Genomic DNA, 27,783 nt, shown 5'->3' on the forward strand with positions numbered 1-27,783 from the left:
TTATTTATTTAGAGGGTTGGGGAGAGGGGCAGAGAGAGAGAGAAAGAGACAGAATTCCGAGCAGGCTCCAGGCTCTGAGCCATCAGCGCAGAGCCCGCCGTGGGGCTTGAACTCATGAACTACGAGATCATGACCTAAGCCAAAGTCAAACGCTTAACCATCTTAACCACCCAGGTGCCCCAAATGAATAACATATTTTAAAAGCAGAATGGATACCCTGTAAACATCCATCAGCCAGCGGAGAATACAGGTTACAAAACCGCATTGTGAACACTTTCCTATGTTGTTAAATGTTCCTTTAAAATTTCCCCCATGCCCATGTTATAATTTTGCTAATAACTTTGAGTCAGACATTTGAGTTATTTCAGCTCACTATTCTAAGTAATAGCAGCTTACATAAGAATTCGTGAATGTGGACTATATGGTGAGTGTAGATTTGAAGGAGAAAGTCACCGCGACTCAGGGATGTGCGTACTTTGAAGGCTTTGGTGCACGTCACAGGTGCCCGGTGAACTTGGGTGTTTGTTCCCCACACCTCATCAGCTCTCGGCAAATCTCACATGGGCAAGGTCTCCCAGAGTGCTTCCCGCCACTTGTCCATCGTTTCCTCTCCCTGTCTTCTTAGCCAGTGCGGAGTGAGCGAGTGTGGGTGGGAGGGAAGGACCTGACGAGAGCGGTGGTGGTGTCCAAAGGGCGTGGGAGTGAATGTCAGGACCAAGGATGACCGGGGTGCCGTCTGCTTGTGGCCCTCCTGCTGCAGGTGCGGTCAGTACCTGGAAGCCTGGCTCTGTCCCCTTGGTGTATCCTGTGAGGGACCGTGTTATGTGAGAGGGCCTGGCCTGCTGCAAGGACCCTGTGAGGGGACATGAATGGACTTCAGGACGTCTGTGAGCTCACTGGCCAGAAGTGAGCTAGCTCCATCCGAGTCTAAACAGGGTCTGTAGCTGAGAAAGAGTTTAAGACACTGTCACGGGGTCGCGTCTCCAGTAAGAGTTCCCGGGAAGTTTGAATTGTTCAGTTGGGCCTCGGTCACAACATAGGAGGGATGGTGGTTCCGCTGCACTGTCAGTGGCCTCCTGGCTTCCTGTGGTTCCGGGTTATCTTTCTTCCTTCTCATCAAGTCCTAGAGGAAAGATGCTGTTAAGAGCCGGGGAGCTGTTTTGGCCAGGCAGCTCCTCCTCCGTTGTGGTGCCCATTGTTTAAGGTATCATTTGGTAGTGTTTCTATAAAACGTGTGTGTATTTTGCTTTAAAACATGTATTATATACATGTACACTTATATAGAGATATACATAATGCATGTAATGAGTAACATTTTACTTATTTTTGTAAGTTTATTTATTTTTATTTATTTAGAGAAATAGAGAGCAAGCGGCGGAGGGGCAGAGAGCGAGGGAGACACAGTCCCAAGCAGGCTCCACAGCCTGGCTGTGGCTGCTTTCCTGAGTTATCCACAAGTTCAGGGCCATATGTGTTATTACTGTGGGGTCACTTATTTGTTCCGTGAAGACGCTGTTGTGTCCATGACCGGCCTCACAGGGCCCAGGCACAGAAAAACTGAGGGCATCTGTAATCCCACCCTTGCTAGTGGAAGGAGAGGGCCACCCTAGCGAAGATGGTAAGAGTGTCCTCCCTGGGGGCCCAGAGCGATAGAAAATGTTATCTTGTGACATTGTGAAACTATGTGTGCATCTCCTGTGTTAGCATTCTCAATTAGTATTTCTTTAGATGCAAACTATAAAGAAAACATGGTTTCTTCTCCTAGGAGGTCAATCACCTTATGTGGGAGCCAGGCCAAAACACGTGAATAACGGTTTTGAGATGATACTAGAATAAGCTAATTGGTGCCAGTTGGAATCAATTGAGTAAGTCTTGGATAGAATTAAACTTAGTTAGGGGCGCCTGGGTGGCTCAGTCAGTTAAACATCCGACTTTGGCTCAGGTCATGTTCTCACGGCTCATGAGTTTGAGCCCTGTGTTGGGCTCTGTGCTGACAGCTCGGAGCCTGGAGTCTACTGCGGATTCTGTGTCTCCCTCTCTCTCTGCCCCTCCCCCGCTTATGCTTGGTCTCTCTCTCTCTCTCAAAAATAAAAATAAACATTAAAAAAAATTAAAAGAAAAGCCTTTTAAAAAAAAAGAAGTAAACTGAGGTATGGACACGATGTGGCAGAAGAGAAAGGGGGAGGCAAGAACAGCACGGGCCACTGGCGCATGGAAGTCGCTGGCTGTAGTAAATGGCTTAAATAGCTTAGCAAGACTGCATTTCAGCCGCTCATGTGAGCTCGGCACAGACGGCGGGTGAAGCCCCATTCCAGGGGCTTTTGTACTCACAACAGTTCTTGGGAGATGACCGGGTCCCTGTAATGTCACGTTTCCAATGACACGGTAGAGTCTATACAGTTCCTATGGCTTGGCTAAAGTCAGGGCCTCCTGGCTCTGATAACTGGCATTCGAGTCTGTAAAGCTCAGAGCGGTGATGATTATGTCAGCTTCTCCCAGGGTTCCCAGAGTGGGAGACTTTAAACCTAGTCTTCTGTTTCCACAGAACCGGCAGCAAAAAGAAGCCCTCCTCCTCTTCTTCAGTAGAACAGCTGAAGCGAAAATCCCGTGTGTCATGTGAGTGGCCCCCACATGCTGACTTCTCTCTCCCACCCTCTGTCTCTCCCTCGTCTTTCGAAAGATAACACCTATTACCTTAGTCCGCCAGAATGGTTTTATTGCTCTGTATGAAATGATCAGGCATTAGAATTATTGCTGCTTCCGTACAAGGCTTAGGGCAGCACGGCTCATCACCACAGGGCAGAAGCGGGCCTGTCCCGGGAGCAGTGCCAGTATGAGTTTGGGGTCCTTGAGAGATCCTGTCTTGACCACTCATCAGTGGAGCTGCTGCACTTACAAGGAGGGTAGGGGTTGACCAAACACTAAGGGGAGCTTTTTCCCTTATTAGGAAAACTATGGTCACTTGCTTGTAGAAAAACATTAGGGGTTTCATGGAAGAGCAAGAAGGTTCCCTCATATGGGGATTCTCTGGGGTTCTCCAAAGACAGAAGTTTCAGCTGTTCTTTACCTACATAGAAAGGCTGTCGTACAAACTGTCCAAGCTTGCTCAAAAGATACAGGCAAGTGGCCACTGTCACAGTGAGTTTTCCTTCTGCCTTATAAACTAAGGCTGAAGTCATAATTCCTATTCTTAAATGTATTCACTGACTTGAAAAATTGTCTGCTTTTCTTAAAGAAAGGAAAAACCCACTCATGTTCAAATATTCACTGTGGTAGAAACTTGAGGCAATTCTCATGACGTGCGTTTGCCTAATTTTTTATTGTTTAACATTCATGTGAGGCTCTGGCAGGATAATGGTCCAAGTGATTTAATTACAATGAAAATGAACTTAGTGTGGGCTGAGCGGTGCCAGCTTGGCTGTGGGGACCAAGATCTGTGGATAAATTGAGACACAGACAGCCTACCTCACCCTCTCACTCAGCCTCCAGATACCCCAGCCTCTCCCTCTGCACCCCTAAATGCGGTAAGGGAGTGAGTTCACTGCATTATTCAAATCTAAGTTTCTGCACAAAAAGACTGCTGAATGTTGGCCGGCTCTCCTTCAGCCTCTGGGCACTGCCCTTTTCATTTATGATCCTGTGAGGAAACTAATGAACTCCAGATGTGGTTTTACAACCTGGAAACTTATCTCTCAGAAACTAATCTGAATTGCCCCCACCACCCCATCTCTCACGAGCTGCTGAATAACAGATGGCAAGGGTGTGATCCTTTCCCTCAGTCTCTCAGCTCGGGACCTACAAAATCCAGGGTCTCTTGAGTGCTAGCCACAGAACCAGCCATTTTTCTTAGAAAGTTTAAATCTAGCCATTCAGCCACCTCATAAATAAACTTTGGTGATATCTGGTCTTCATCCGTTTAGGCTGCCATAACAAAAATGCCATAGATTGGGTGGCTTGAACAACAGAGATGTATTTCTCGCATCTCTAGAGGCTGAGAAGTCCAAGATCAAGGCACTGGCACATGAGGTGCCTGGTAAGGGCCGTCTTCCTGGCTCCCAGACAGCTGTCTTCTCGCTGTGTCCTCACGTGACAGAAGGGGTGAGGATGCTCTCTGGGGTCTCTTTGATAAGATCATTAATTCCATTCATGAGAGCTCTATCCTTATGACCTTATCACCTCCCAAAGGTCTCATCTCACAGTAACATCACCTTGGGGGTTATCATTCACCATGATTTGGTGAGGGGGGGGGGCACAGACATCCAGTCTATTACCTGCCTTGTACATACTTTCTCAAAATTCCACGGTAACTTGGGTAGTGCTTTATTGTTTCCAGCCAGTTTTGACATCTGTTAACTCCTTTCACGCTTGGAGCCTCTTTGTGAGATCAGTCAAATAAGTGAAACTGGCCCCATTTTCAAAATGCAGAAACTAAGTAAATTTCATGTATATCTCAGAGCCTCAGAGTCATACAACTAGTAAGTGGAAATGACATTACAAATCTTAAAACCCCAGTTTCCTCTGCTAATGGTTTTTCTTCCCTTTTTTGCTGTTGTTTGTCTGTTTTCATTTTAATGAGCATCTTTTGATACAAAAGCCAATGGTATTGTGGTAGGCAGATATTTCCAGCCTGGCAATTTAGGGACTTGGGAAGGGTAGAAATACAAACCCGTGTCTGAGATGCAGAGGAGAGAGAGGAATTAGGGAAACTGACACCTATAGTTGTTAATGAGATGTCCAGCTTGATTGTATGGCTTTGTGACTTTTTGATGCTGTAGCAATACACTTTCTTGCTTATATCATGGCAAATTTTATGTCTCTCAAACTAATTAAAGTAGATTCTATTAGTACCAACTATTCACAGATTAATCTCAAATCCATTCCCTGGTTGGCCAGTGTTGCTTGAAAATAATTCTTAGATGCTTAGAGGAAGCCTTTGAGATTTGTCCTTCTCCATGGAGGGCAATGTCTGTTCTGTGCCCAGACACACCCACATGTGAGGAAGGCCTCAGGCAGAGTGAGTCCTGTTTGTGTCCGAGGAGGCTCACCTTCCAGTTGCCCTTGTGGGAACAGTGACCTGTCCTGGGATTGTGAACCCTCTGCAGGGCATTAATCCCAGGGAAGCCATAAGAGTTTGTTGACTGGGTGATACACCACCCCCACCCTACAGCTCCCCAGGTTAGCTGCCTTCCTTCAGGGCCATGGCTAAAGATGGGCGTGGGAAGTCAAGAAAAAACACAGTTGTGGAAGAGAGAAGTAAATCAAGGGGAGAATAAAGAGCATGCAAATATGGTTCTTCACTCCATCTTCCTTTGCCTCAGAAAAAAAATTCCCTTACCACTGACTTAACTGTTGGCTTTGCAGCTTGCCGTCTAATGTGCGAGGGAACTAGGGAGCTTTTCCCGACCGTCTCTTCAGTACTAATACTTACGTTTCAATATTGCACTTCCAGAAATTTGATTACTGTCAAGAATCCCTTAATCCCCCGCTTAGGCATTTTCAGATCTTAGACGACATTGCAATTTGTATTGAAAACACATTACAACAATAGTAGAGCAGAAAAAGTGAAACTGTTAATTGTCTTCTGTGATCCCAGATAGTAAGAAAGTTTCAGCAACATCATCAGAGACACATAAAACATAACACTATTTTGATTTATTAGCGTGCGGGAGATGATGTAAAAGTAAGGAATAACTCTTTCAGCACATGGCAGAAGGTGGCTTCCCTGCAGCTCCTAATTTTGCTTCTTCTGTTCAGGTGACCTGGTGTGAGCAGTAGAGCTGAGAGGTCAGCTCCCAGAGAAAGGGAGGGAAAGGGCTGGGGAGAGAGCAGGTGCCTCAAAGGTGTCTGCTAAAAATGCAGTGAAGTCATTTCAGCTGGATAAGTATATGTTTACTTCATTGTGCTGTCATTGTCAAATGCAGTGAATACGTCCTGGACCTACTGGAAAGTGGAAAAGAGAAGTTTCTAGTGTTTGCACACCATAAGGTGGTTCTGGATGCACTTACTAAAGAGCTTGAGAGAAAGGTGAGCCCCCTTTGAAATTCAACACAGGATATGCTTAAGAAATCGTTTCCTTTTTAAGGTCATAAATTTTTTCTCCTGCAATTATTTTTTTTCTGAAAATTTTAGAGGTGGTTCATTAATCCATCTGGGTTTGAATTTTGTATATGATGTGATATAGGAAGCCAGGCAGTAGAATTAAAAGCCATAATCCTTGGAAAGGAAAAATCAGAGCTGTCAGTATATTCAGGAGACTCAAGCCAACTAATTGGAAAATTATTAGAATGCACAAGAGTTTAGGAGAGTGCCTAGATTCCAAATAAATACACTAAATAAATTGATTTTTTGTGTACCAGCTATAACTAATTAGTAAATATTCAAGTTCACAGCACAAAAAAGCATAAAGTACCTAAAAGTAATCTCACCAAGAGAGTGTAGAAACCAATGAAGAGTTGGAGAGATTTGGGCCATGCTCTATTGAAAAAGCACAAGGCTGTAAAAAACTGGTCCTTCCCAAATGAATTTGTAGGTTTAACTCAATCCTAATAAAAATTCTAGTTGGGTATTTTAAGGGAACTTTATATTATTGTGCTAAAAGAGTCTCAAAAAATAAGGAGGAGAGATAGCTAAGACAATGTTGAAAAAGAACAATGTTAATAGACTTGTGTCTCCAAATATTAAAATCTGTTATAAAACTCATGCTTGTCCCAGAACTGGTGTTCAGATGGGTGGAATAGAAGGAGAGCCCTCTTTAGTGTTAAGAACTCTTTAGTTAAGTAGCCCTTTAGTATTAAAAAAAAAAAAAAAAAAAAATAGTGTACTATCAAGGAGTCATCAAAAATTTGGCTTAATTTATTCAACAGATCAAGTTTGGATAATTGGCTAAGTAATTGGATGGAACACTTAAATGAAACTCAACTTCACTGTTTATTAAATTTCAGACAAATCAAAGCTCATTAAAGCCATGAAGCATTAGAAGAAACTAGATGAATGTATAGCTAATCATTGGATGGAGAATGACCTTCTAAATGTAAAAACAATGAAAGAAATCACAAAGGAAAGGATTGATTTAAATTACCTAAAAATATGGATCTGTTCTGTCACACATATACACTGTGGTTAAACCAAGGGCTTTTTTTTTTTTTTTTTTTTTTTGTACATTTGGTACCTTTTGGCGGGACAATTTGGCAATAACTTAATGCACAGTCGAATTTTTCCCAGCTTCTCTTCTAGGAACTTATCCTAAGGAAATAATCAAACTGGTCAGATTTATGTATAAGATTTCAAAGATTTATGCATAAGATTTGTGATATTATTTATAATATCAAATAGAGACCTAAATGTTCATCAGTAGGCATACTGCTAAATGATAGTCCATTCAACTATAAAAAATAATAGTGTAGATCTGTGCTTCTTTTTTATTTTATTTTATTTTATTTTATTTTATTTATTTTTTTAACGTTTATTTATTTTTGGGACAGAGAGAGACAGAGCATGAACTGGGGAGGGGCAGAGAGAGAGGGAGACACAGAATCGGAAGCAGGCTCCAGGCTCTGAGCCATCAGCCCAGAGCCTGATGCGGGGCTCGAACTCACGGACCGCGAGATCGTGACCTGAGCCGAAGTCGGACGCTTAACCGACTGAGCCACCCAGGCACCCCTGTGCTTCTTAACTTTGTGGAGATCAGAGGACCGTTTAAAAAGAACCTGAGATATGAAAAAATTCAGCTCCACTCATAATCAAAGAAATGAAAACCAATCACATCAGCAGAGGTTTTAAAAACGTGCAGTGCTCAGGGTGCCTGAGTGGCTCAGTCAGTTAAGCGTCTGACTACGGCTCAGGTCATGATCTCACAGCTCGTGAGTTCCAGCCCCGCGTCGGGTTCTGGGCTGACAGCTCAGAGCCTGGAGCCCGCTTCAGATTCTGTGTCTCCCTCTGTCTGCCCCTCCGCTGCTTGCACTCTGTCTCTCGCATTGTCTCAAAAATAAATAAGCATTAAAAACAAATTTTTTTTTAAACATGCAGCGCTCACTTTTGATAACGGTGCAGTGAGCTGGACATCCTCATTCGTTACTTACTGGAAAGCGATTCTGTGATAATATCAGGATCCTTAAACTAAATCTCTCCCTTTTGCCCAAGTACTTTGATTTTCAGTAGTACAGTCTAAGGAAATAACCAAATATGGGCAAAGAACCATGAACAGATTTATTTTAACCCATCCTTTAAAAATGTTTTAGAGATTTTTATTAGAAATTCTTTCTATTAGAAAATTTTATATTAGAAATAGCCTTATAGAGCTATAACTGATGTGGAATAAACTACATGTAAAGTGTGCAGCTTGGTAAGAATCAAGATAGTCAATGTGTCTGTTGGCCCCAGGAATTTCCTTGTGCCCTTGGTCATCTCTCCTGTCTCTCCCTGCCCTCCTGTCTCCAGGCCACCACAGGGCTGCTCTCTGTCACTGTAAATTAATTTGCATTTTTAGGGCATGATATAAATGTGGAATAATACAGTGTGCACTCTTTCTTTTAATTTGATTTCTCTCAACATATTTTGAGATTCCTATCTGGTATTACAGGTATGAGCAGTTCATTCCTTCTTATTGCTGAGTAATATTCCATCATATGCATATACCATGGTTATTATCCATTCACCTGTTGTTGGTGGGCATTCGCCGACCCATCCTTTTTTTAGTAAAAATTAAGAATCCGCCAAATGTGAAGGAACACACGAACAGATAAATTATACTGTTGCCACGTAACAAAATATGGACATTATAAGTTGCGTTTTAGAAAACTTTAATAGTTTAGTTTATTTACAATATGTTTGTTAGAAAAAAGCAGGATATAAAACGTTGTGTTTAAAAGATTATCATACACGTTGAGAAAAGAGTGACTGGAAAAAATAGGTCGGTAATAGGACTGATATCTGAATTTTTTTGTAATGTTTATCGTTAGAAAAAAATAAATGCCCCTTAAAAGCCAATAAAGCTAAACTGGACAAGCAAGGACCGTGTGGCCCAGCGGTTGGCCCCTGGGCACTTAACCTCAGAGGAGTGAAAGCGCGTGTGTTCACGGAAACACGTGTGTTCACGGAAACACGTGTGCAGGTGTTCACGGCACACGAACACACAGGTGTAGTAGCCCCACACTGGAGCCGACCCAGGTTCCCTCCAGAGGTGAATGGCAAAACTGTGGCACGTCCACACTACGGAGTAGGACTCAGTAATAAAACAGGAAAGAGCTACCACCACCTGCAACACGCTGGATGATCTTAGGGGTGATGCCAGTGAAAAGAGCCCGCCCTGCTCCCCGCCCCTGTCCCTGCAGCACGTGCAGCACGTCCGCATCGACGGCTCCACCTCCTCAGCAGACCGGGACGACCTGTGCCGGCAGTTCCAGCTGTTCGAGAGTCACGCCGTGGCCGTGCTGTCCATCACTGCCGCCAGCATGGGCCTCACCTTCTCCTCGGCTGACCTGGTGGTGTTCGCCGAGCTGTTCTGGAATCCAGGGGTAAGGGACGCACACGACCTGAGCTCCCCGGGCACGCTCGTGGCCGTGGGGCAGCAGGAGCGAGCGTCAGTCTGGGCAGACAAGGTTCCCTGTAGCTGTCAGCTGTCCCTAGCGCCAGTTACTCTTCCGTCTGTCCCTGTGGGGCCTCGTAGACACATTTCTACTTCCCACACATCCATCGTAAAAGGAACGAAGCCTCGCACATCGATTGGCTTGTTAGGTCTTCACGACAGCCTCATAAGGACTAGGATTATCTACACCGTCTTGCCAATGGGAATATGGAAGTTTTAGAAGGCTAGAAGGAACCTTAGCATCCATCCCTCTGTGAGGAAATTGGGGCACAGGTAGCTCAGGTGCATAGCTCTACCCGAACGGGGTCCTGTGGCGGCAGCAGCCGCAGCCCAGGCCTCTGGCTTTCCAGCCTGGGTCCCTTCTATTAACCATCACTGTGAGCTGCTTAGCCGATGGGGCCACGACAGGCGACCGGTGTGAGTGTTCCCTGAACGTGGTCCTTGTGCCCACTGGCCTTATCTGATCAGCTGAGAGCTCTGACAGCAGATATGGGTCACTGGCCACACGGAGGGCCCTGCTTCATGATGGATGGGCTTCGAGGCTGAGGCCTTGTATAATAGAAACAATGCTCTTGGGTTTTGTTATTTATTGTAGTGCTTACCACCATATTAAAAAAGTCGCCCTACTCCTAATCATATATGTACTCTCCCTTGGTTGCGATGTGTTCGTTTATTTAGAAGGTAATGGTTTCTTTCACTGCAAGAAGAATGGAAGTGTGCCAGGCTTCCTTCATGTGCCCTTCAGTGCGGCCTCGTGCTCACTGCTCATTCCCTCATGGCACCTAGTGCTGTGCCCAGTACCAGAGGTCCATTCGCAGCTGTCCGGCCACAGATTCTAGTTCTCCCAGCCAGCATTTTTGTTTGGTTTTCTCTTTAGTTGGATGACAGCTTGTTTGAAGGTAGAGGCTCTCTGGCCTGCTGCCTTGGGTCACGGAGTGAAGTCCTTTGAGGAGGAAGGGTGTGGTGGGCTCGGGGGCAGGGGGCCGCCCGCTTCCGTCCTCATCCCCGGGTCTCACAGGTGCTGCTCCAAGCTGAGGACCGGGTGCACCGAATCGGACAGTCCAGTTCCGTGAGCATCCATTACCTCGTGGCGAAAGGCACAGCTGACGACTACCTCTGGTATGGCCAGCCCCTGGGGTTGAGTGGGGCTGATAGCAATGATGTATTTTCCTTCCTAACTGCCCCTGCTCTTGCTGGTGTCTTCAGGGACCCATGCAGACGGCCCAGGAACGATGCCCTCCCGCTTCCACCATAACTATGCCGGGCCTCCTTCTCAGCCTTCACTCACAGCTTGCTGGGTGCATGAGGAATAAGGCGATGTGGCTCCTTTCCCACTGGCCTGACCAAGGTGGGGGGAGCCGATTGTGATGAAGTGTAGGTGCAGGTTTGCTTGTAAGACACTGTGTCCCAGCCATGAAAGCACTGCTGAGACACACAGTGATATCCCCCTGTGCCCCTTTACGCCACGTGTTGGTACACTAAGGCCATCTTCCAGCGGTGCTGCTGACCATCGGAGAGAGTGGCTCACTCTGGGCCAGGAGGTGCTTTCTCAGCAGAGCTGGGGTAAAATTCGCAACGCTGGGGCTCAGGTCTGTTAACCAAGCAAAAAATCCCGAAATGCTCCTTCCCAATGCCGTTTACCCCTGCCAAATGCTAACTTTTTTGATTATCTCGTTAGTTTCTACTACTCTGTTTCCAGCCTTATGACTACAGAGTCTTACCTTTGCCATACGTGTAGGCGGTCCCTGCTTCCCAATTCTTTGGATTTGTGGATTTGTTAACTGGGCATCTCATAAGAGCACCAGGTTCAGAATGTTGTTTAAAAATTTTTTTTTTAATGTTTATTTCTCAAGAGAGAGAGACAAAGCACAAAAGGGGGAGGAGCAGAGAGAGAGGGAGACACAGAATCTGAAGCAGGCTCCAGGCTCTGGGCTGTCAGCACAGAGCCTGATGTGGGGCTCGAACTGACAAACTGCGAGATCATGACCTGAGCTGAAGTTGGATGCTTAACCAACTGAGTCACCCAGGTGCCCCCTGAATTTTGTTTTAATGAGACATTTATTTCCTCTACATCTTCCAATAGAACTTTGAACCTCATGATATGAGCCCTAAATTGGTTCACAGCTGAGAGGAGGGAAATATTTTTGGATGGGTATTTGTGCCTTGAGAGCTGCAAAGAAGTGAAACAGCATGCCTCAGTCCTATAAAATCAAGGAGGGTGGTCTCCTTTTAATCAGTCTGCTGGTTCTGTGCAGCTTGTAGTCACTGCAGCTCATTTCTCCCCAATAGGCCCATGATTCAAGAGAAGATTAAAGTTCTGGGTGAAGCCGGACTTTCTCAGACCAGTTTTTCAGAAATGGCAGAAGCCACTGATTATTTCCACAAGGTAACACCAGCACATGACTCCTTGCCACTGGGGCGGGGTGGGGGCGGGGGGTGTGCATTAAGTTGTCTGCTCAGCCCTTGGGTCCTGAGAGAGAAGGTGTGGATGCCTCCTGGGGATTTCCCCCAGCCTCGTGCAGATAGGCGGCCTTACCGTAGCTCAGTAGCTCATCTGGAAACCTCGGTGTCCTCTCCTTCTCATGGAACTGCCCAGAATCAGAAGGGGAGTTAAATCAGCAAAATCTTTGAGTGACAGGAAGACCAGAGAGTCTGAGGATTTGATCTTTCATTTACATTCATTTAGCAACTAAAGGCTTCCTTTCAAATGTAATTATTGAGATAAATAATACTCAGATCATTTTTTCCTTTTTTTTTTTTGAGAGAGAGGGGGCACAAGTGAGTGAGGGGCAGAGAGAGAGGGAGAGAAAGAGAATCCCACGAGAGACAGTAAGACGAGAGAGAGGGAGAGAGAGAGAAGCAGGCTCACCTGAAGCAGGACTTGAACTCGTAAACCCCGAGATCATGACCTGTGCTTAAGTCAGATGCTTAACCAGACTGAGCCACCCAGGTGCCCCACAGAGATCATATTTTTAAATGTAGAGTGTAAATTATCCTTATAGATAGAAACAGTTAATAAGCTAATTTTAAAACAACCTTAGTTTTGGGGTGCCTGGGTGGCTGAGTTGGTTAAGCATCCGACTTTGGCTCAGGTCATAATCTCACTGTAAGTGGGTTCAAGCCCTGCATCGGGCTCTGTGCTGTCAGCTCAGAGCCAGGGGCCTGCTTCAGATTCTATGTCTCTTTCTCTTTGTCCCTCCCCTGCTCACACTTTTTCTCTCTCAAAAATAAATTAAAAATCATTAAAAAATAATAAGTTGAAAATTTCAAACACCTAATTTAAAAACAAATAAGACAAACTTACTTTTGAGCTTTTTAAAGAACTCTCGAATTCAGTTGGATGGTAAATATTTTAACAGAGCCTTGGTTATCATATGCCCTTTGAAAAGAAGGAGGCTTATTTTTAAAGGATTCTGAATCGGTGCGAATGAATTTATTTAGAACTCATTTATCATACTGCCCTTACCGTCACTTACTCTGAATTAGTGAAGAATTTCTGCCTATGGTACAAGTGCGAGATAATATAAATGCAGTTCATCAATATTTGTTTTGATTGATACTTATATCTATTTTTTTAATTAAAAGAGGGCTGAAAATTTCATCAACGAGTAGGAAAAGAAGACGTTGCCTCCTAGTAGGAGGTAAAAGCAAAAGAGTTTATGTCTTGCTGAGATAGCCTGCCTTCCGAGAGGGGAAGTGGAATACTAATCTGATCTTGGAACTTCCTTCCATTAATCATGCATGCTCTGAATTAGCTCACGGTCTTGCCACCATCATAATCAAATGCAGGCTAACAGTTGTTTTACTTGGAACAGGCTGCCTTGTGGGGCAGCATTTCTTTGACCTTGCAGTTCCTTCAGACAGAGGCCGATGAGACTGTTTCTGGAGGAAGACACGTGGATCACGTGAGGCTGACCTTAATCAACTTTAATATCACTCCTCCTGGGGAAGGCTGGGGTCCTGAAAGGCAAGGGAATGTTGGATGCAGGTTGGTTGGATAATCTGGAGCTCTTTGATCAGGTTTCAAGGACTTAGCGTCACCAGTGCCGAGGGCTTTTTGGTAAGGAACAGTGAGGAAATAGAGGCCAGCTAGGTTGAGACCTGATTAGAAAGGGGCTGAAAAACCAGGGAAGCTACTTTAGCATCAGTGAGGTAGACACGGGGACCCCAGGATGTGACAAGAAGATCCTGTTCAAGGACAGCCTGGGGCAGAAGTCAGCCTGGCAGAGACCTGCCAGGGATTGAAATGGGAAGGGGCCTACAGGGGAGCCATTGCAAATCCGTACAGGTGCCCAGTGCCACGGTCTGAGTGAAGGGTGTGCCTGTGGAGCATCACGGAGGGAACAGACAGGAGAGGCAGACTGGCTGCCAGTTTGACATAGGACATTCACGGTCGGGACACCCTGGTGATCGCAAGCCAGGGAGACGAGAAAAATGGTGGGGAACCATGAAAACTGGGCTTTTCGGAAAGAGCTGCTGGTGGGAGGATGTAGGATTGAGAGGAGAGATGGTTTTGGTTTAAACAGCTTTAGTTTAATGGGACCGCGATGTCCGCGGAGATCCTGAAAATGTCCCTCTGGATGGAAACACGGTCAGGGTCAGGAATTCGCACTTGCGAGAGGACAGCAGAGGGGTAACAGCGAGCCCGTCGCTGTTGTCGCGAGCCTGTCGCTGTGGTTGTAACTGCCGGGCATGACCTGACACTGTATCGTTGCCGACTGCGTACCCGTGGAGTTGGTGGGCGTATGAAACAAGTGTGGGAATCTGCTCATCGGTGTGTCAAGTATGTGTCTGTTTTATTAATCACTCTGAAAATTAGGGGTAAGCCATGGCTGAGCACACTGCTTTGGCGTTGAATTACAACTTAACTATTAGCCTTTGGTGGAGAACGGCTTTGCGGGAAGTGAGAGCTTGGGAGCAATTTCAATACCCATTTGGAAAGCTAGAAGGCAGAAAACGTTTCCAACAAATATTATAGTTTGAGAGTGCGTTCTTCAGTTGCTCTCACACCGTTTCTTCCTTTTCCTTCTTTCCTTTTTTTTTTTCTTTTCCTTTACCCCACGAGTAGCAAAGAAGAAAAGATGTCAGGTGGTAAGGCCACCTGGGGCTGCACCGGCCATCGTGCGGCACTGGACGACGTAAAACGTGCAGCCCCCACCTCTGTGTCTCCCTCCCAGAGGAGGAGGCGGTGGGGGCAGGCAGTGCTGGAGCCCGCACTCTTCTGCTCATCGCTTGTTTCCTCTCTCTGATGAAGGACCCAAAGCAGCAGCAGATCTACGACTTCTTCCAGAAGTCCTTTGAGGAAGACGGAAGTGACAGGGAGCTCCTGGAGGCTGCAGAATCCTTTGACCCTGGAAGTGGTTTCCAGGACCTGGGAGGCATGCTGGATGAAAGCACGTTGACGGACAGCCCCCTGAAGAAAAGGAGATTTGAATTTTTTGATAATTTTGACAGCTTTACCTCTCCCCTATAAGGGGGGGGGGGGGGAAGGCATTTAAAAATCATGGAGTTCATTAAAATAAAGTGTTTTGTTTTTAAAGCTTGCGTTCCTCTTGACATAACAGCAGTGCTGGCGTCTGTCTTCAACCCAGCGCGTGACCAGGCCAATGGTCAGCATTTTCTTTCTGGCCTTTCTGTGTGGATCTGCTTGGGTCTTAAGCTTGGCTTTTCTGGCTGAGAAATAGAGACAGCAGACTGTAGTTGTGATACTTCATGTTCTTTGAGTAACGAGCCGTGTCCCACACAACCCCTGAAATCTGGATTTTTAAATGTATCGATTCACCAAGTGTTTATAGAGCACCTACTATGTGCCCAGCAGCGTTCTAGGTGCCAGCAATAACTCACCAAACGAAAGTTCGTGTCTTTGCAGAGGTGATATCACAGGAGGGGTAATAGTTCTACATCCTACAAAGAAAAGTAAGGAGGTAAGGGCAGAGAGCAGGAGTTGACAAGCTTTTTCTGTAAATAGATAGTGAATAGTTCTGGCTTTATGGGCCAGGTTGTCTCCGTTGGAATGACTCACCTGTGCTGCTGTAGGTCAGAACAACCAGAGGTAATCCAGAAACAAGTGATTATGCCTTTCTTCCAGTAAAACTTTGTCATGGGCACTGAAATTCGAATTCATATGGTTTTCATATGTCATGAATTATTCTTTTTATTTAAGTTTACTTATTTTGAGAGAGAAAGAAAGCACAAGTGGGGAAGGGGCAGAGAGAGAGAGAGAGAGAGAGAGAACTCCAAGCAGACTCTTCACTGTCAGTGTGGACCTCTACTGGGGCTCGATCCCACGAACCATGAGATCATGACCTGAGCTGAAATCGGATGCTTAACCAACTGAGCCACCCAGGCGCCCCATGAATTATTATTCTTTTGATTTATTTTTAGCCATTTAAAAACATGAAAAGATGTGCTTAGCCCACAGGCCATACGAAAGCAGGCGGTGGGACGGACTTGGCCCTCGGAGCAGTTTGCTAACTCCTAGTCTAGAGATGCACAACCCAGTAGAAATATAACACAAGCCACAGACATGATTATAATTATCTGAAAGTGTTTTAAAAAATAAGGAAGGATCAAATTAGTAATATTTTCTTTAACTTGATATATTTGAAGTATTGTCAGTTCACCATTTATAATCACTATTAAAAACTTACTGAGAGGGGCGCCTGGGTGGCTTAGTCGGTTGAACGTCCGACTTCGGCTCAGGTCATGATCTCGCGGTCTGTGAGTTCGAGCCCCGCGTCAGGCTCTGTGCTGACAGCTCAGAGCCTGGAGCCTGCTTTGGATTCTGTGTCTCCTTCTCTGTCTACCCATCCCCCGCTTATGCTCTGTCTCTTAAAAATAAATGTAAAAAAAAAATTAAAAAAAAACCTTAACTGAGAAACTTTCTATTACCTTTTTTTCTTTTTTTTGTAATGCTCAGTCTTCAAGGCTGGGTGTGTATTTGACACCATCCCAGTCTGGACTGGCCACGTTTCAAGTGCTCATTTCCAGTGGACTTGGGGCTGGTAGCTCCTGTGTTGGGCAGCACAGGGTTAGAAAGTGGTGAGGGGTCTCACGTGGCCAGAGTAATAGGTGATGTCAGTGTAGAGACAGACAGAGGCCAGTGATGTGGAGCCCCTGTGTCGGGTAAGAAACGGGATTTAATTTTGAACGTGAAACCACTGACTGGTTTTGAGCAGGGATAGGAGGCGATCTGATTATGTTTTTAAAAGATCCCTCCAGTTTGTGGATAGAAAATCGTTGAGGAAGAGCGGGCAATGGAAGAGTTCGAGAGGAGGCTGGTGGACTGTGGCGGCCGACGTGGGGTGTGTTGTGCAGAGCAGAGGAGTGAAGGAAGCGAGAAGTGCTTGGGTCAGACACATTTTGACTGTAGAGCTGAAAGAATTTGAGCTGGATTGACGGACAGGCATTGGAGGAAGGAGGAGTCAGGACTTAGACTTAGGATTTTGCCTGTGCAAAGCTGTCGTGCCACTGACGGAGATAAAGATGGGGAAGGGTAGGCTGGGGGAGGGGCAGGGCAAAGTCAAGGGTTTGGTCATGGACTTGTTGAGTTTAAGATGGAGACGCCTTCCAGGAGGGAAGCTTGCTGCCTAGCTCCAAGGAGCACGACTAGCCTGCACCAGGCCACAGTTTCCGGTTGGTGCTGGTCCACAGAAGGCCACTTTGAGCTTACACCCTTCCTAGGGCACCCAGCATCGGTGACTGAACAAGGTGGGCACAAACACTGGGCCCCTTGGACATCTCTGGTTAGTAGTATTCGCTGCAGAACTGCCCACTGGGCACTGGGCTGTCTGAGGTTCCAGTTCACCTCCTTCTGGCCACACTGTTTCCTCCCCTTCCTTTCACAGACACTGATCTCTAATAAATACGCTGTACCCCAAACTCTGTGTGTTCCTGGAAAACGCAACTTGGGGCAAGATCCAAGTGGTGATGTTCCGTAGGCTGTAGGATTTGAGTCTCCAGCAGAGGAAAGTTACAACAAGAGCTGTGAATTCTGCCCTCACCAGATTTAGTGGTGTTTATTATAGTCTTGGGGCTGGATGAGACCACCAAGCAGGTAAGGTGGCTTCAGGAAAAAAGATCTGACTGACACCAGAGCACTCCAACATTTAGGGTTGGGAAGAAGATAGAGAAGACCAAGCAGCAAAGAGGGGGACAAAGAAAATGGGTGTCCAGGAAGGGATTTTAAAAAGCGTTTAAGTGGCACCTGGGGGGCTCAGTCGGTGAAGCATCTGACTTCGGCTCAGGTCACGATCTCACCGTTCGTGAGTTTGAGCCCCACCTCAGGCTCTCCACTGTCAGCACAGAGCCCTCTTCGGATCCTTTGTCCCCACCTCCCACCAGCCCCCCACCACCCCCACTCTCTACCCCTCCCCAGCTTGTGCTCTCTCTCTCTCAAATAAACAAACTTTTTTTTTTTTTAAGTGTTTCAGGAGTGGCCGGGTGGTTCAGTTGGTTGAACGTCCAACCTCGGCTCAGGTTATGATCTCACAGTTCGTGGGTTTGAGTCCCATGTCTGGCTTTGTGCTGATAGTGCAGAGCCTGCTTTGGATTCTCTGTCTCCATTTCTCTCTGCCCTCCCCAACCCCTGTACACGCTCTCTCTCGCTCGCTCTTTCTCTCTCAAAAAATAAATATTAAGAAAAAGTGCTTCAAAAAGGAAGGAGTTGGGGCTTTAATCAGTATTACTGTAGGACAGCGGGCCAGATTTAAGTGAAGTTTAGAGTTAGCCCAATTTTCTTAGCAGCAATGCCAGATGCCTAAGGTGTTCCAGCTCGATTGTGCGTGCATTTGTTCATTGGACTTGGATGGTTTTTGCTTCTGTGCTGTTGGCTAGGGCCCAGGCGCTGGGCCAAACACGACATGTTTTGACACAGTGAACCCCATCTTGGAGGAAGGTAGTTATATTTTCATTGTGCAGATGCAGAAACCGAGCCAAGGAGTCCCAGCTAGGGAGTGGCAGGGCAGTACCCCTCCCTCCCCCTCCCCCCCCCCCCCCCCCCCCGCCCGCCAGCCCACCCCCTCCAGAGCCCACCCTAGGGCAGCGGCCCCGCTCATACAGCCGTAGCCTCAGTGGTGCTCTGGCGGGTCTGTGAGCAGTTTACCGAGTGGCTCCCTTCCTGAGGGGCTCAGCCCTGGCTGTGAACCTGAGCTGGCCTCTCTGTGGGTTCCCAGCTAACTCTGCTCAAACTAGAAACTGGAATGCACCACTTTCTTGTGCCTTTCAACCCCTTTCCTGGGCTTCTAGACAGCTCCAATTGAGAGAGGGAGCTCTGAGAGCCGCCCAAGCCCCTTCGCTGCTGTCCAGGGGCAGTCAGGCATACTGACCTGTCAGTACCATCGGGACCGTGGGGCCATGTCCCGTGTAAGGCTCTGGCCTTGGGAAATAATGGGGAGGATACTGACTTTCTGCCTTCCTCGGTCAAACCTGGCATTTGATGACTGAGCCTCCTATTAATTATTGTGTTGATCTCTGGCTGTGAGCTTCTCTGCCGGGTCAGAGCTCCTCAGGAAATCCAGCCCGAACATCTGTGTCTAAGGGGCCTGAGTTGCTTCTCCCGTCTTTCTGAGGACTGTGGAGATTAGCTGCATTCTGCCGGCTTCTCCTGCCATGAGGAGCCCTGTGGTGGTGCCACATCTCCATAGATAATTAGGCCTTTGGTTTCCTCCTTACTTCCTGAAACAAGAACGACCCAGTGTTATCTAGAGAAAATCCAGAATCAGAGGCCTGAGAGAGGATGCTTGTCTGGGCTCTCATCTAGGCCACTTGAAGTGGTCTTTTACTATCTCACTTCCAGCTCTCTGTTTTATTTTTAAATTTTGTTAGCTGTACCAGTTTTTCTATAATAGTGACGGTGACCTGTTGGAAGCTTACAGAGGATAAGTATTGGGTCTATCTAAAGTTTACTCTTTGTCCCAAATATCTATATCTATATCTATACCTATATCTATATCTATATCTATATATGTGTATATATACATATACAGATACACATATACATATATAGATATAGATATATAGATATATGTATATATATATGCCGTTTAGAATTCCCGAGCATTGTTAAATTAATAAATCCCTGTTTTGTTCACCTCGTGGCCTGGTGGCCCTTGAGATGCTGCAAAAGGTGTCCGAGCAATGCCTGCTATTGGGAAGGTTTGCCCTTGGTCCTTACAACTTGGTGTGCATGTTTGAAACCACCATTTCTCCATCGTCTTAACAAATATGGCCTGTTGAGCCTCCATTAGAAGCCCCTAGTTAAATCTCCGTTTCAGCCGCTCTGCAGAAGAACTGTCTCTGAGATGCCCCTGAGGCCCTCCAAAGCAAATTCTATTGACACCATGAAGCCTGTATATTCTAAGTTATACCATCCCAAAGGTGCCTCTAAACTTTGTTGAGGACAGTTCAGCCATTACTGTGTGGTTCAGAAAAGACACTTAGACTTACTCATGGAGACTGGATGCCTTTGGGTTCAAGGAAGGATTTCCACACTAATTCCTTTTCCTCCTTTGCTTCACAGCTCAGTCCGAACACACCTGCCACCATCCACTGTTGTTTTCTGGAAATGTCAGCTGTAATAAAAAAATCTGGGCCCATCTCATCCCACTTCCTACCCCTGCCATCGGTGGTGCCCTCAGGGCCCCCTAGGCCCCCTGGAGTAGGCTCTGCCTCCCCTCACCAGGGCCATTATTCCCTGAGTGACCCTGGTTAATTTCTGCCTCCAGGCTGGCATCAGGAAGACTAGAGGGAGCGAGGGATCCTGTGAGCCTTGATCCATTTGTATTTGAATTATTGGGTCTTTTCCTTCTTGGCTTCCCACGGGGCTTTTTCTAGGTCAGAGGGAGAGCTAAGAAACCCAGCTGGCGGCGCCTTCCCCTCACCGCTGACTCTTAGGTTTTGCCTTGTCTGTGCATTCTTGTCTATTGGAATCCTGAACCTTTCTGAAGCTCTTTTTAGGTGACATTTAAACTGTAAGAGGGAGGAGCATCTGGCTGGCTCAGTCGATTAAGCCTCCTACTCTTGATCTCGGCTCAGGTCATGATCTCACGGTTCATGAGTTCAAGCCCCGCGATGGGCTCTGGGCTGACAGTGCAGAGCCTGTTTGGGGTTCTCTCCCTCGCTCTCAAAATAAAAGCAACTTTAAACTATAAAAGGGATGGAAAGAGGTCCAACCTTATTTCCTAGCCTATCCTCTCACTTCTTACCAACACAGGATTACAAAGTTAAAAACAAATGGCACGGAAGTTTAAGAGAGTTTGTTGGAGTACTCTCTCATACCTAGGTGTTATTTTGGTTTTGTGTTTTCCTGTGAGGTCCCAGTGAAGGAAATGGATTCCTAATCACAGCAGAAAACACCGAGAAACCTGTGAGTCACAGTATTTGGGATATTATGACAGCCAACAGTTACTTGGTTTTACAACACCCTCTGCCCCGACATTCTCCCCCCCCCCCCATTCACATGATTTATTGAGTGCCACAGACTCTTCCTCTTTGTTCTTAATCCCCCCCTTTGGGGGTGAAATATACACAAAAGAGCTTGTAAAATAAATTCACAGCTTAACAAAATATTACAAAATAAACCCTCATGTAACCATAACCCCAAGGTTGTGAATATAGTATGTTCTAGAAGCTTTATTTATTTATTTATTTTGCTCTTAATGCTTAGATCTACAATCCAATTGCAGTTTATTTTTGTATAGGGAGCAAGGTAAGGTCGGGATTAATTTTTTTCCACATGAATATGCAGTTTCTCGGTGTCATATTTTGCTTCTAAGTTTATGTATTTATTTTGAGAGAGAGAGAGCCCATGAGCAGGGCAGGGGCAGAGAGAGAGGGAGAGAGACAATCCCAAGCAGGCTCCGCACCGTGAGCCCTGATGCAGAGCTCAAACTCATGAACCGTGGAGGTCATGAACCGTGGAGGTCATGACCCAAGCAGAAACCAAGAGTCAGACGCTTAACCAACTGAGCCAGTCAGACGCCCCTCAAAATCACTTATTGAAAAGACTGTCCCTTCATTCAGTGTCTGCACTGCCTTTTCACTGTTATAAATTTGATATAAAAATTAATCTAAAAATATGTAAGTAAAAAAATGAAAGCCCTCCACTCTCCTTCCTCCTATTCCTAGCCCTACTTCCTACAGGTAGTAACCAATATAAACAATTTGGGATAGAGCCTTTGGTAATTTATTCCCTATGCATATATGAATATACATAGAATTGTTTTCACAAAAATTGTATCAAACATTTCGTACTAAAAATGGCTCATTTCACATAATATATTTGGCCACTGTTTCATACTGATTGACCTTATCTCTTTAAAAGGCGCCAAGTAACTCCCATCCTGATGGATGCATTACCTGTGTCAACGCCCCGTGAAATGTCCATTTAAAACAAAAAACAAACAACTAGGGGTGCCAGGCTGGCTCAGTCGTGGAGCATGCAACTCTTGATCTTAAGGTTGTGAGTTTGAGCCCCATATTGAGTGTAGAGATTACTTTAAAAATTAAAAAAAAAAAAAAAAGCAAACAACTAGGATGATGTTTGTGGAAAGAAGAGAGGAGGGAATGAATCCACATGCTGAATCCATTTTGGACACCTGGTTCTTTTTAGGTGTTAAGGACTTGACCTTGGCAGGGCTCACCTTCCCCTTGCTGAATCCCCTGCCTGGTGTAGAGGTTGACCCACAGGGCTCTTGACATTGTGTGCAGAATTGTATCTTGTCCGTGGCCACCAGGCACTTCAGTGAAGGGCAAGCAAGAGCTCTTTAGACACGAAGTGAAGGAACAGCGTGGAGCCTGGGACTCCAGGATAAACCCTTCTGGTCTCCAGCATGAGATAAACTGGGGATGATGCTTGAACCCCAGATTTCTTTCAAGAATAAAAGGTTCCATATGCCCCAAAGAGAACTGGTTGGCTCAACGGCTAAAAGAACTCTCCTCTAGAGGCAACTTTTAACTTCCTTTTCTAAAGGCCAGAGTGAATTTTGATTGTTCCTGAGGAGCAGGGGTGACTCAGCAGAGATTTTTACTGAGACTTTTATGGGTACATATTAATCTCTACACCTGATGGTCGTCTGAGGGGAATGGAGATTTATTAGCCCACAGATAAGACAAATTGAGACTTTGTGCACAGTTCTCTGAAGCCACTTAGACCTGATTTCACGACAGCCTTATTTGTACACCCTCAAGCTTGCTATTTAAAGAGAGTTGTTCAGTTTTAACAAAATTGCTCTGGGCATGAACAATTTCCTCCTACTATGGAGTGTCTCATTTTCAGCCACTCTATTGCATTCTTACTCATGCATTCTGTCTTCTCTTGCTCTCTCTCAGACCCCCTGAAGGCCAGAGTCTAGGCAGCTACACAGGGGATGGCGTGGGAAGATGGTCAGTTTGCTAAATGATGATCTGAACTAAGCTGTCGAGCCAGCCTGGGAGGGCTCACCTCAGTGTGGGCCGCTCCCGGGCAAGGCTGGCCCTGCTTATACCTCACCCAGGGCCAGCCTGCAGGCACAGACAGGAAGAGACGGACCATTGCAGTGTTTGTTTCTCAACCCTTCTTCCACCAGTCCCATTTGTTTGCACCACTAGGAATGTATTTTTGCTTTAATTTATAGTTTTCTAGAAGCAGGGCATAGTTTTGGTGGAGGTTTCCAGAAATCATCCCCCAAATGCAGTGCATTTCTCTCCTGAGGGAGGAGAGGCTTGCTCCCTCAGCCCCTCGAGATTCTTCCACCTAAAGGGGTAGAGGGTACATGGAGCCTGTGGTGGAACGGGGAGATTTTGAGCACATCCTATTCCCCCAGTGGGTCTCAGGTAGCAGTAGCCATGACTAGAATAGTTTCATTGTGCCCAAGCTAAAAAAAAAAAAAAAAAAACTTAAGGAAAAAAGAGATGCGCATATTTTTAAGGGAAAGTAGAAAGCAGATGTTGTTGACCCCTGAACAGAAAATAGGATTGAAAAAGCAGCCAAGGAAACAGCTTGAAGCTTGTGATATAGTAGACAGAACATTGATCTGGAAGTCTTTTATTGGCCAAGTCATATGACCTCTCTGGGCCTCAGTGTCCCGTTTGGAGATCATCAAGTCCAGTACCTCATTGTAGAGTTGGTCACTGCTGAGAGGCAGGGAGGTGGTTCTCCAGGCCATGTAGGGACTGTGGCTAACCAAAAGTGTCATCCCACAAGGTAGTCGCAGAGTCTGGTTTGGACCAAGTGCCAGAGACCTAATTACAAGTTAAGTACATTTTCTGTTATGAGTTTTCAGTGCACTAAATATTATGACTTGGAGTGATACATGCTAATAATTAAGAGAACTGACTGGAGGATCAGGCAGACCTGGATTTGAGTTCTAGTGTCACTGCCTATTGCTATGTGACCTTGGGCAAGTTACTTAACTTCTCTGAATCTTAGTTTCTTCACCTGGAATAATAATAGTAATAGTTACAACTGTATAGTGTTTGGTATGTTGTAGGCACTGTGGCAAACACTTTTCATGCATTTAATTCACTGACTCTTCACAACAACTTCTAAGGTAGGTATTATAATTATCCAGATGGTACACTTGAAGAAACTGATGAAGAAAAAGCAAAATAATTTGTCAAGTGTTCCCACAAGGGTTAAGTAGCAGAGTCCTGCTTTGAACCCAGACCTATGTTTCTAACCATTACACAAGATATCCTCTCTTTATCCTACTAATGCAGAAAACGACTGTTCTGATTTCAAAAGGATCATAGGAAAAACCTCCTTCAGAGCTATCGTCAGTTTGCAATTTTATGACTGGTGAATGTGGTCCCATGACCGTCTCCTGGCTGGGCTGAAATTCTGAGAATGGAGTCTCGTTATTTCCCATTTTGCCAGCCACCTGCACGGGACCCGCGATTTGTAGAAGGTATAACGCAGAAAGCAGTAAGACTTGGAATCATAAGCTTTAAGCACTTCTGTAAGCCAAATGCCAGCGAGCAAGTCACTTAAAATCGTGTCCGTACAATGGAGGAAATCCATTGTCCGTACAATGGAGGAAATCGTACCTGCCTTGCAGGACTTTGTAACATACGTGTAAGATAAGGTGGACGTGTGAAGCGTGCTTCGTTTGTTGCCACAATCTGCGAATCAGGGCAACCCTGGCGGCGAGAAGACGTCTGGCCACACTCCCCGGGAGGCTTCCGGGGCGAGGAAACCTCCGGAGCATAGAGTTCAGTTCCTAGCTGGGCCTCCCATTCGCCACTTCCGCCCGCTCGCCTAAAACCGCGCTTGCGCAGTGAGTCTCTTCCTCTCTGGGCTCGGGCCTAGTTTGCGGCAACATGGTGAGTGTTGGTGCCGCTGAGGCCTGGAGTTCTATCCGCCCGCATCTGACCTTTTCTTGGTTTCTTCGCCCTAGCTCGGCCTCTGCTTACCCGCCCTGCCCCGCGTCGTCCTTGGCTTCCGTGCCTTCGCCGCCCCGCTGGGACGCCGACCGGGGCGGAGGGGCGGGGGCGACTTGGTGGCGCCTGGCCTCTCCGGGCCGGGTTAACAGAGTGCCGTGGGAGCATCGGGCCCGCTCTGGGCCCTGGTTTTGCAGGGATGGAATGAGGGGGAGCTAGGTCACAGGCGGAGGCTGGGTGATTGGAGGAAAGGGGTTTGGCGGGGGCAAGGTCTCCGTCCCGGGTCCTAATTTGGTTGGTTTCTCTCTCAACTCCTAACAGGCTAAACGCACCAAGAAGGTCGGAATTGTCGGTAAATACGGGACCCGTTATGGTGCCTCCCTCAGGAAAATGGTGAAGAAGATTGAAATAAGCCAGCACGCCAAGTACACTTGCTCCTTCTGTGGCAAGGTAAGGCGGTCGGTGTATGGTGGGGGGAGGGAGGGGAAGGCTTTCTTCCGAAGTGAGCCCTCTCGTGAAGGAAGTTTGTAAACCGTGTGCCGATTCTGAGTTGCTGAGCAGTTAGATTTGCGCATGCTGACGTTTGCTGATCAGTTACGGGACGTTAGGGTATTGTTGATACCTGTGGATTTTGCAAAATGCTTTTTGAGAACCAAAGGGTAAAACTTGACACGGAGCCCCAGCCCACGCCAGACCTGCGTTGGGGGAAATGATTGTGTCCGTTTTGTCTGTTGGGGTTCCGTAAAATTTTGTGGGGTGCGGAAGTACTGTTTTGGGAGGAGATGGAGGGGGTCTGTCACATCACTGGCCATAAGTCACCATGAGAAATGCAAATTTTGCATTATAGAACTTAAGGGTATTAGAAACACACGTAATCTCATAACAGTGCATCAGCTTGGATTTCCTAATGTAAATCAGACACCTGGATGTGTGCGAGATAAAAGACTTTTCATTGGTTCACAGGGAAAATTGATTCTCTTTTACAGACCAAGATGAAAAGACGAGCTGTGGGGATCTGGCATTGTGGTTCCTGCATGAAAACGGTAGCGGGTGGTGCCTGGACCTACAAGTGAGTCCATTTTTTTGTGGCATTTGCAAGTGTGTGGGTCACGGCAGAATACAGGTTTGAGGCCGAATGGGCTAGTTTTAACTCTCTAGGAGACTGAGAAAGTGAGCGTGCTTTTGTGTCTTCCACGACTCCTTGAGAGCTGTGGTTTATGTTCAGTTATTTAAGGTATAGAAACAAAACTACTGAAATAAAGTCTGACTTTAGAATTGTATAGGGTCCTAAGGGTCCTCACTGAGCGCTATGATACTGTAAGCCCATTAGCAAGACTGGGTGCATACTGAAGCTTGACTTGTAATGCAAGCTGTTTTTATAAAAATTAGGTCACTTAGCTCGTCACTGTATCTGGAATCACGAGGCCTCCTGCACCACTACGCCTTTGCCATCCTAAACAGAATTGGCTGGACCCTGACAAGTGCCCCGTGATACTGCTGAGATATATCTGTCTGTGCTGGTTATTGATTGAGTGGATTCGAGTTAATCCATTTCTGGGAATTGAAGCCGCCGTCGAAGGCCTCTAATCTTGGAATGCATTGCCTTCTCTGAAGGCTGATGTGTTCTTCCTTTAACCAGTACGTAGACACGAGATGTCAATACACTAGCCGCCTACATATAAAATGATAAGACTGGTGTGGTTGAGGAACCGATTTTTTTTTTTTAATGTTTATTTCTGAGAGAGAGAGACAGATTCCGAAGCAGGCTTCAGGCTCAGCTGTCAGCTCAGAGCCCTATGGAGGGCTTAAACCCACAAACCGCGAGATCATGACCTGAGCCGAAGTCGGACGCTCAACTGACTGAGCCACCCAGGCGCCCCAAAGAATTGAAGTTTTAACTTTATGTTGATTTAAAACAATGTTGTGTGGGTGCATAGGTGGCTCAGTCAGTTAAGCTTCTGACTCTTGATCTCAGGGTTGTTGACTTCAAGCCCTGTGCTGGGCGTGGAGCTTACTTAAAAAATGAAAAGCAAAAATTGCAAAATTGCAGCAGTGTAAAATACTGAAAAGTGTTGAAATGATAGTTTTTATATATGTGTCTTGTGGGGATTTTATGAGGGCAAGAAGGAAAGTGGAGACTAGGGTGCTGTCTTGGTTGTGATGATAAAGTTCCTGTGCCCATTGTATGTGATGGTTATGGGTTTTCCAGATAAAGTTCCTGAATCTTTAGGTGTAACTTTTGTAGTCATTTTAATAGCTGCCTTTCCAAAATATACTTTATTCTATTCTACCTATTTTGACATTGTTTTCTTGATATTTCTAATGTATTATACCATCTTAACAGTTTATTAGTTTCTTCTGGCATTCTGTCCATTCCCTTTTACTGAGTTTAGGTCATCCTCTTGCAACCATTCATTCCTCCCTGTTCCTTTTTTGTGCTGCTTGATAAATGAGATGCATGAAATTAAATTGCCTGTCTAATCCTGCAAGAGCCTGAAGACAAGACTCACTGTTCAAGGATGCCATCGTCGTTAAGATTGAACTGTTAAAAGGCAGGATTTACTCATATGCCATTTCACATGTTAGTGTAGCTGTGATGGAACCAACTTCTGTTTTTCTTTCCAGCACCACTTCTGCTGTCACAGTAAAGTCGGCCATCAGAAGACTGAAGGAGTTGAAAGACCAGTAGAAGCTTCACCATTTGAAACATTGCTAGCCTATAATAAATGGGTTAATTTATATAACAAAATTACTTTGGCGTATTGTTAAATTTATTAATTACATGTTCCAATTAGTGTTGCATTAATTTTGCTTTCTCAGAAGACTTGGAAATTAAAACTCCT

General features: G+C 45.9%; 2 protein-coding genes and 1 long non-coding RNA gene across 12 annotated transcripts in view; 2 read left to right on the forward strand and 1 right to left on the reverse strand.

The window, feature by feature from the left end:
- The window catches only part of SMARCAL1 (SWI/SNF related, matrix associated, actin dependent regulator of chromatin, subfamily a like 1), a 53,990-nt gene extending 38,868 nt beyond the window's left edge, over positions 1–15,122 (forward strand). For 6 of the 8 annotated variants that reach the window (XM_015066690.3, XM_015066688.3, XM_015066685.3 and 3 more), the window contains 6 exons: positions 2,546–2,616; positions 5,922–6,024; positions 9,330–9,512; positions 10,602–10,702; positions 11,873–11,969; positions 14,838–15,122. In XM_015066690.3, the coding sequence (XP_014922176.3) occupies positions 2,546–2,616; positions 5,922–6,024; positions 9,330–9,512; positions 10,602–10,702; positions 11,873–11,969; positions 14,838–15,056 (774 nt within the window). In that variant the 3' untranslated portion in view covers positions 15,057–15,122. Of the gene's footprint in view, positions 1–2,545; positions 2,617–5,921; positions 6,025–9,329; positions 9,513–10,601; positions 10,703–10,789; positions 10,932–11,872; positions 11,970–14,837 lie in introns of those variants that run through there. The other 2 variants (XR_008295557.1, XM_015066692.3) reach the window with 2 other exon arrangements.
- On the reverse strand, positions 11,408–25,357 carry LOC128314122 (uncharacterized). 3 transcript variants are annotated; one of them, XR_008295560.1, is made up of 3 exons: positions 24,608–25,357; positions 18,910–19,258; positions 11,408–15,690 (listed from the first exon to the last, which is right to left on the reverse strand). It is a non-coding gene; the product is annotated as an uncharacterized LOC128314122 (long non-coding RNA). The 3 variants fall into 3 exon arrangements; XR_008295559.1 differs by lacking the exon at positions 24,608–25,357 and having other exon boundaries at positions 11,408–15,487; positions 15,606–15,690; positions 18,910–21,009; XR_008295558.1 differs by lacking the exon at positions 24,608–25,357 and having other exon boundaries at positions 18,910–21,009.
- RPL37A (ribosomal protein L37a) lies at positions 24,737–27,689 on the forward strand. The gene is made up of 4 exons (XM_015066693.3): positions 24,737–24,883; positions 25,262–25,390; positions 25,927–26,009; positions 27,566–27,689. Exons 1-4 carry the CDS (start codon positions 24,881–24,883, stop codon positions 27,627–27,629), a joined length of 279 nt encoding a protein of 92 aa, XP_014922179.1. The 5' UTR covers positions 24,737–24,880; the 3' UTR covers positions 27,630–27,689.
- The last annotated feature ends 94 nt before the right edge of the window (positions 27,690–27,783 follow it).

This window comes from Acinonyx jubatus, chromosome C1, assembly GCF_027475565.1.
Source record: "Acinonyx jubatus isolate Ajub_Pintada_27869175 chromosome C1, VMU_Ajub_asm_v1.0, whole genome shotgun sequence".
Lineage (NCBI taxonomy): Eukaryota > Metazoa > Chordata > Mammalia > Carnivora > Felidae > Acinonyx > Acinonyx jubatus.